Source organism: Mycetomoellerius zeteki, unplaced genomic scaffold, assembly GCF_001594055.1.
Source record: "Mycetomoellerius zeteki isolate Tzet28-1 unplaced genomic scaffold, Tzet1.0 scaffold62, whole genome shotgun sequence".
NCBI lineage: Eukaryota > Metazoa > Arthropoda > Insecta > Hymenoptera > Formicidae > Mycetomoellerius > Mycetomoellerius zeteki.
This window is the reverse complement of record NW_017257632.1, coordinates 2,342,552-2,351,129: the sequence shown is the minus strand read 5'-3', so window position 1 is coordinate 2,351,129 and position 8,578 is coordinate 2,342,552. Positions and strand designations below refer to the sequence as shown.

Sequence of the window (8,578 nt, the reverse complement as noted above, 5' to 3'; positions counted from 1 at the left end):
CCTATTCGGAATATCAGTCGAAGTATACCAACCGGGACAAAGCAAATAACTAAAATTCAGTTATTTGTAACTGAATTTTTATACTTCTAGGAGATATTCATAGTCAAATCTTATATTCAAGACCGTTTTAAGTATAGTCTTATGGTCCGTCTACAATATACGTAGTAAGCTTAGTTTAAGAAGTAAGGCCCGTATTCATAGTCAGACCTTATATTTAAGGTTTCCTTAAATTTATCTTCAGATGCTCTACGAATTATTTCATTGGCTACTGAGCATCTAAAGATAAATTTAAGGAAGTCTCAAGTATAAGGTCTGACTATGAATACGGGCATAAGAGTAAGAAATTGATCAATCACAGTCGAGAAGAATAATCGACTGCGATTGATCAATTTCTTACTCTTATTTCTTAAATCAAGCTTACTTCGCATATTGTAGACGACGCCTTAAGAAGTCATGAACCAATCAGAAGGCCGCATTAGCGACTTAAGACATTACTTAAGACAGTCTTAAAATAAGAACCGATTATGAATACCGGCCTATATTTTATTTTACGGAAGTCTAAAAATATTTGTTATTTTTAACATTTTTTATTTTGAATATTTTTTTATTTTGCAGAAAAAAAATTTTTTAACTGATCTTTCCTACATTAAAGATATATTAGGTGTATAGTTTATGCAAAAAGTGACTGGAATTGGAAATACTTTCATCCATATAAAAATGAATGTTATACATATATTAAATAGTTCAATGAGATTATAATATTTATATTTAACAATACAATTTTACAGTTTAAATAAAAATATTCTCATTTTATTTTAATTATTTTTTAAAAATATGTCCATTGCTTGTTAAAATAATTTTTTATTCAGATTCTAAGTCATCGATTTTAAATCAAATTTTTTATATTACTTTCCAATGCAATAAATATAGAAAAAAATTGTAATTTCTCCTAATTTTTTCACGCATTTAGTTAAAAAACAATACATCCTTGAAAGACTGAATCTTAGTTATAAACTGTATTTCTCTAAATAAGTACTGCAGTAAAATTTATATTTAATGAACAAAGAGAAGGATGCTGGATAACACCAAACTAGGTTTTCATACATTTATTGCAAAAAGGTAACTTATGAGTTTATACGAGACTGATGCTTAAAACTAGTTAAAATTCGAATGTTCAATGAACAGTTAGATGATCAAAAATGAAGATGGTATCACCAGATTTTCCGTCATTTATTTTACTTGTGAACGAATGAATTAGTTTAACCAGTGACTTCTTCAGTAGCGCCTTCTTCAAATTCGAGCTTAACTTGACATTCTTCGGGAAGTCCCTCGACGTCTACTTCCGTTTCAGGTGCATTCAACATGTTCAGTGTGACTTCCGCTGATTTTCCCATAAGACCCTGGTTTCCCGACGTCGATTGCTGTTTCACGACTTGCTGTTGCTGAACTAATGTGGATTGTTGCGCCTGCTGAGGTATAATCTGTTGCTGCCTGACCGTCATTCCCGCTTCTTCAAACGTCTTCTTCTTCAAGGTTGTCCGAATTTGAGAGCTGGAAAAGAAAACGATACGTTCGGTGTGAGATTCGGACTGACTGCCATGATGGCAGCCTGTGAAAACTTACACCGTCCGACTCTTGATGTGCTCGCTTATTCTGCTCAATTCTTCACTGAAGGCTCTGACCGACTGACGGAGCATCTCAATATCCTCGTCAGCCCATTTACTACACATCGAGGGGTATAGGAAATTATGAAAAGAACATGGGGCCTACTATAATTATATACAAAATGATACTCCAGTGGCATATACTGCAAACTTAAGAAACAAAAAAAGCAACTTTGTGACGATCACAATAATTCACTTTTTACTTGGAGTCTTGATTGTCATGAGTCGTCACAGGCTATCTTGTTTTGTTCTTCATAAATCTAATGTTGAGCGCTTTTCATTTTTTCAAATGAAATGAATTCAATATACTACCAGAGAATCATCCTATACAAATATTTCCATGATAATCATGCTAGAACTCTAAATTTTTTGTATAGCTTTGTCAGAATTACTCGACTTTCGAAACATCAACTAAATGTAAAACTTTCTGCATTTTTACCTCCAAATATCTTACAGGTTATGATAACCTGTAAGATAATTTATGTCTAACCTAATTTATGTCTAACTTACCCTGCAAGAGAATCTGATGTAGGATGGAGTTGCATCGTCAGCTCGCCTAGCTTGTTAAAGGCTACTCCAGCTGCAGCAAAGATCTCACCCACCTAAACATGAATAATATTTTTAATCTAAAGTTATATGTATTCATTAACGGTAGTTATATTAAATTAAAACTTATATGTATTAATTAACAATAGTTATAATAAATTAAAATTTTTGTTGCTGTTAGTTTAACCTAAAAACACACATAACACTTTCTTTTTCCGAACATATCTGATTTCTGTTTCTCCTTGACATTGTATAAGAATCATGAAACAATAAAAGCAAAATATAATTACTGCCCGAAATCGTCAGCTTTTATATTCACCTTGCTCGCAGAATTCATATTAAAAATATCGCTACTGTTATTGTTATTCTTGGTTATTCTCAACCTTGATTATGACCGTATCGTTTTAAAGGTTACGATAGGAGCGACGATATTCGTACATTGTTGACACTATCTCGAATTTCTGTCGGTGATCAAAAATAATGTCGATAATTTACTTATCATCGATAAGTTCATATAATGATTTCATCAACTAAATCACCGCTACACTGTTTTCTTTTAATTATTATTATCGACACCATACTATATAATTAAAGACCGACATCCTTACGGGAGTTCGCGTCCTTATTAATATTGAAGTAATTAATAGTAAAAAACTGATATATTGTACTAATTTTATGATTTATTAGTTTAGTAGACGTGTTTATCAGTGTATATACATTTAAAACTCAATAATACTCGATTTTTCTTTAAAATTGTAATTTCAGTTTTATCGTCAAAGTTTGATTATCAACAGAGATGATAATTGCAGAGAAAAAAATTGTAATTTTTCGGTAATATATAGGATACGAGGGGCACTATTTATATTTTGAGCCTAATAATAAAAAAACAGTAATCTGTCATTGAAAATGACTTTATTGTTTTTCAAAATATTCTCCTTTATGATTTATACACTTTTTGTATTTCTTAAGCATTTGTTTGCACAATCGACACGAGCATCTTTTTGAGATTTTATCAGATTATGTGGGATCCAACGAGAACAAACCTTTTTCACGGCTAAATGATCAATATTTTATATATGCTGGTGGAACTAATGCCTAAGGTTGTCTCAATCTCACAGTATGTCACATAACGATCTTGCATTATTAGTTTTTGCACAGCATCAATGTTTTCTGACACAACAACTGATTTTGGACGACTTTCACGACTTTCGTCGGTGAGCGAACGGCAACCACGATTAAATTCGTTATACCAGTGTTTCACAGTGGCAAAGGATAAGGCTTTATCGCCAAAAGTGGAAGTAAGTTGATCGATGCACTCCTGTCTTGATAATTCACGTCGAAAGTCGTAATAAATCATTGCACGAAAATTTTCACGAGTTAATTCCATTTTTTCGCTGAGACACAATTTTCAAGTGACTGTAAATAATATAAATCGCGCTTAAATAACAAAACGTTCTGAAGAAGGTTATGGTCAAAAATGTCAAACTTTCTAGTGGAAACGTCAGATGGCACCTGACAACACTCAGTATTGCCAAGGCTCAAAATATAAGTAGTGCCCCTCGTATATAGGATATTATAGCTTTACAAGTATGGATATTTATTTATGGAGCATTTATGTAATAAAAAATCATGAATTTAATAATGTATTAGCCAAATATTTATATTAATAATAGCAAATTTATATCAATTGTCGATAATGTCAGCGTTCTTCAATTACCGCCGGACCCATACGGCTCTTTTTATACCAAAATCAAAAATTTGCTCAGGATTGACGGTCTTTAATCTCATCAGTGTTATCGATAAAAATTTACATTTTCAAAAATCGAATAAATATCAGAAGGAATATATTAAAGTAAAAGTGGTAAAAAATTACTCTAATTAGAATTAAAAAATTATAATTTAACTCTTTGTCGAAATTCAAAGGCATGGGCTGCGTTCAGCAGACTCAACAATTGAGTGAGCGCTCGCTGCTATTGATGTATTCTTCTAGATCTAAAATACTGATAGGATTATCTAAAAAAATAGACCAATAGCGACCGCTCACTCAACTGTTGAGTCCGCTGAATGCGCCGATAGTTTCGATTTTCTTTGCATGTGTTGGATAGTAAACTTAATTCCTGCCACTTGCTACCAGAGGGTGCCGGCTTCAACGCTGACAAGTTTCGACGATGAAATCGCATCTTTTGTATTGTAGTTTAGACATTGCTGAAAGTGATTCTAGTCCTTACACAGGTTAGATTTCTCAACTCAACACCAAAGAGTTCATTTTCCAATCGATTGAAAATGAACCGCGAAAAACTGTTTTTCCGACATGTACTTCTTCACTACTTCGACCTCGGCGTAACCGCAACTGAAACGCATCGCTTATTATTCGAAGTGTATGGTGATCAAATTCCATCGGCAAGATCATGTAGAATTTGGTTTGAGCGCTTTCGAAAGGATAATTTTGACGTAAAAGATAAAGAACGTACCGGACAACCGAGAAAATTTGAAGATGCCGAGGTGCAAAAATTGCTCGATGAGAATCCAGCTGTAACACTTTTAGAGTTGTCGAAAGCGTTAAACGTTACTCGAATGGCCCTCTCGAAACGTTTGCGTAACATGGGAAAAATTTATAAGGAAGGGATATGGGTACCACACGAGTTGTCAGAAAATGTCATTTTGAATCGTTTGTCTATCGCGACTTCTTTACTTACCAGGCAAAGAAAAAAGAGTTTTTTGTGGCGTATCGTGACTGGCGATAGAAGATGGATTTATTTTGATAATCTCAAACGGAAAAAATCAGAGGACTCCTGTCAACCATCCACTTCAAAGAATTTTCGCAGACTTAAAACCTTGTTCTGCGTTTGGTGGGATCAGGAAGGTGTGTTGTTTTACGAGCTCATGCGTCCAAATGAAGCCATCACAGCTGATCGCTACCAACAGCAATTATGCCGACTGAGTAACGAGTTGATGCAAAAAAGACCAGCCAACAATCGATGCAAAGTCATTTTGTTAAATGATAACGCTCGACTGCATGGTGCGAAAAATGTGAAGAAGACACTTCTAGAGCTTGAATGGGAAGTTCTCCCGCATCCAGCGTACTCTCCAGACATGGCACCGTCCGATTACCATCTCTTCCAATCGATGCAATCCGCACTTACCGACACACACTTCTCCAATTACGAAGAAGTAAAAAAATGGATGGCTGAATGGATCGTCTCGAAAGACACCCTGTTCTTCCGTCGTGCAATTGCCTTGTTGCCGCATAAATGGGAAAAAGTAATAGAATATGGAGGAAATTACTTTGATTAAGGTATTCATTCATCTTCCCTACGAAACGAATCAATGTCGAAGACAAAAAAATAGCAGGAATTAAATTTATCACTTAATAAATTCTGACAGATAAATTTAAAGTATAAAATAAGTAAAATATAATATAATCCAACTTCTATGATAGTAAAAACTTGTTCTTCGTAAAAAATCGTTTACAAGTATTTAAAAATTTTTATATCGTCCGAAACAATATAAAAATCTGCACTGAAGTTCAAAGACTCAAATTACGAACAAAGAATGAAAAGTTCACACCTTTAATTGATGAAGACTCAAATCCAAAAATTTATATTATGAAAATATAAATTCTCAAAAATAAACAGAATGTGAGAGGAATATAATATAAGGAGAATATCATATAAAGCGTATCGTTGATGAAAATTTGTACGTACTTAAATTTAGTTCGTATGAATTTGAATTATAATAATTTAAATGCAGGATTGTGCGTGTTATCTCAAAAAAGTAATGCGTCACCGTTACTTTTTGAAAAAAGTAACTCGTTACCGTTACTCGTTAGTAATTTTAAAAAGTAACGCGTTACCGTTACCGTTACTTGGAAAGTAATGATTCGTTTCTTTTTTATTACCTTTTTTTATATAATGCTAAAGTAAATTAGATTTTAAAATTACATTAGCTGATAATTAATTTAATATTAAATGTGAAATAAATATTCAAACTTGAAACTTTCTACTAACTAGTTTGTATATAGAGCAAGCTTTTTTCTATATTAAACTTACCTAGTTTTACTAATTCTTTATTTTCTTAATATCGTCTTAATACTCATTTTTATAAGAATTTAGATTAAACAGATAATAGATTAAACATTGTTTTTAAACGTTAATGTTCCCTGGTGAAAATAAATCGGTGAAATCTTTATCAATAGACTTATTTCAATATAATTCATAATGAAATGAGTCAATTGATAGAGATTTCAGCGATTTTCAGCGATTTCAGTGATTTATTTCCACCAGAGTTACTATTACGTGTTTCAATATTTATTGCTCGTACCAAAAAATTACAGTATATGTATGTAATGTGAATTATATATTTTTCAATATTGGCAGCTATTAAAACACAGTATAAGATATTAAGTACAAAATATTTTTTAAGAAATTAAAAATAAATTATAAAATAAGAAAATAATAGGGAACTAAAGTAACGGTAAAAGTAACGATTAAATTCGTTACCGTTACTGTAAAAATGTAACGACGTTATCGTTACAGACAGAAAAAAGTAACGATCGTTAACTGAAAAAAGTAACGAAAACGGTAACGGCGTTGCAAGTAACGTGTTACTTCCCAACCTTGTTTAAATATTCAAAAATAAATAAAATATTGAGAAGAAAATAATCAGCTAAAAGATGACGCACGTGAACACCTCATGCGTTTGTAATTTAAAGAGCTTTATTTATTACAAATGCCTATCGTTATCTACACTTGAATGAGGAAAATTATTACTACTATGTTAATACAAAACACATATACATACACAGTTATGATGCATGAATATTAGATAGGCATGGCGTAAACTTGCAATTGATATACACTGTATTTTATATACTAATTTATGATCCTGAATGTATGATACGTAACGTGTTTGCTGATCTTTTACGATTCCTGTTTCCTTTCATAAATTAAAAGCATGCGTCCCCATTCGTTGCCTGCAGTAACAGTGACTCTTTGAAAATCGCATAGTCTCCTCAAAATATCTTCTATGTGCTTCATCGGATTCCTGGTGTATTTCAGTTCCTTCAGCAGCGGAAAGTCCCCCAATTTCGCTCTTCGCAGTCGTCTCGAAGCGTTTTTGTAACATCTCCAAGGCTGCGGCTCGACGACGATCATTTCCGCCAACTCGCAGACCTTTCGCAGAAACTCCTCCAAACCGTCGTCGCCGTGATTCAGGTGAATCCACATAGTGATCGAGAAGCAGAACACCACGTCGAATCGAGTTTTATTAAGCTGCGTCAGATATCGCCTCAGCACCTCGCTGCAATCTTCAGACAAAAAGTCCAGACACTCGAAGGTCACGCAATCCGGGCTCGGATTGCGCTCGCGCGCTTTCTCGATCAGGATCGGGTCGAGATCCACGCCGATTAAGGAGATCTCAGGCTGATCTTGCGACATAGCTTCCTTGAGGAAGTCGCGTAGAATGTATGTGAGATCCTGCAAAACACGTCGTATAACCGAGCGAAAACTTAAATGTAAATCAAGATTTACATATGCATGTATCCCTCTTAGCTATAGAAACAAAATCTTAGATGGAAAAAGTTTATTTTATATTTTCGATTTTTTTTTTACATACAAAGAATAATCGTCCGATTTATCCTTATGTGTATATATATATATATATAAGAATTGAAATTTAAGTATACGTGTTTTTTAGCGCAGAATTTAATTTAAAATTATTTTGATCTAATGAAAACTCAATATGTTATTGATACATATTTTTATTAAATAAATTTAAAAATAAATTTAAATAAATTAAAATTTAAATTGATTGAAAAATCCACAGAGATTGTTAACATCTAAACATCGCATCAAAGAATTTTAAGTTTATTGTTAAAGTTATAAAGATAAAACATCCAATCTACATCTATATTTGAAATATTAGAAATAGAATAATCAAATTAGGCATGGCACATGTCGTATTTTCTTAATAAGAGTTCCGCTTCAAATTATCCAAGTAATCTCCAACTAAGAGGAAACGTGACACTTGTGAAGCATTCCATATAATGAAGAAAATAAGAAATTATCTCCAATAAAGAGAAACGAGGAAGAGAGAGAAAGAGAAAATGAACAGGAAATTTCTAACAAGGACTAAGGATACAAATTCCGGAAACGGATGCCCGCTGCGAGAACGAAAAGCCGAAAGGGGATAACTTGACCAAAATTAGACATGCCCGTTTGTTATAGTTTCGGATCACGAAGGCCGAATCATCCCGTTTCGGCCTGGCCCATACGTTCCCCGACAGCTGCTGTGCCGCCGCTCTTACCCCGGCGTTACAGCCGACGTCTAGACCCGCGTATTTCCGGGCCGGATGAGCGACCCGTTGCCGC

General features: G+C 33.5%; 2 protein-coding genes across 4 annotated transcripts in view; both read right to left on the bottom strand.

Moving 5' to 3' along the window:
* Positions 1 to 1,099: 1,099 nt before the first annotated feature.
* Positions 1,100 to 2,605, bottom strand: LOC108728581 (chromatin complexes subunit BAP18). 3 transcript variants are annotated; one of them, XM_018457205.1, is made up of 4 exons: positions 2,530 to 2,605; positions 2,175 to 2,266; positions 1,624 to 1,722; positions 1,100 to 1,551 (listed from the first exon to the last, which is right to left on the bottom strand). In XM_018457205.1, the coding sequence occupies exons 1-4, from the start codon at positions 2,545 to 2,547 to the stop codon at positions 1,260 to 1,262; spliced, it is 501 nt and encodes a 166-aa protein (XP_018312707.1). In that variant the 5' UTR covers positions 2,548 to 2,605; the 3' UTR covers positions 1,100 to 1,259. The 3 variants fall into 3 exon arrangements, with proteins under 3 accessions (XP_018312707.1, XP_018312708.1, XP_018312709.1); XM_018457206.1 differs by lacking the exon at positions 2,530 to 2,605 and adding an exon at positions 2,501 to 2,521; XM_018457207.1 differs by lacking the exon at positions 1,624 to 1,722.
* A 4,412-nt stretch (positions 2,606 to 7,017) lies between these two features.
* The window catches only part of LOC108728580 (probable RNA methyltransferase CG11342), a 30,495-nt gene continuing 28,934 nt past the window's right edge, over positions 7,018 to 8,578 (bottom strand). Inside the window, 2 exon segments of the mRNA XM_018457204.1 lie at positions 7,018 to 7,684; positions 8,515 to 8,576. Of these exon segments, the coding sequence (XP_018312706.1) occupies positions 7,130 to 7,684; positions 8,515 to 8,576 (617 nt within the window). The 3' untranslated portion in view covers positions 7,018 to 7,129.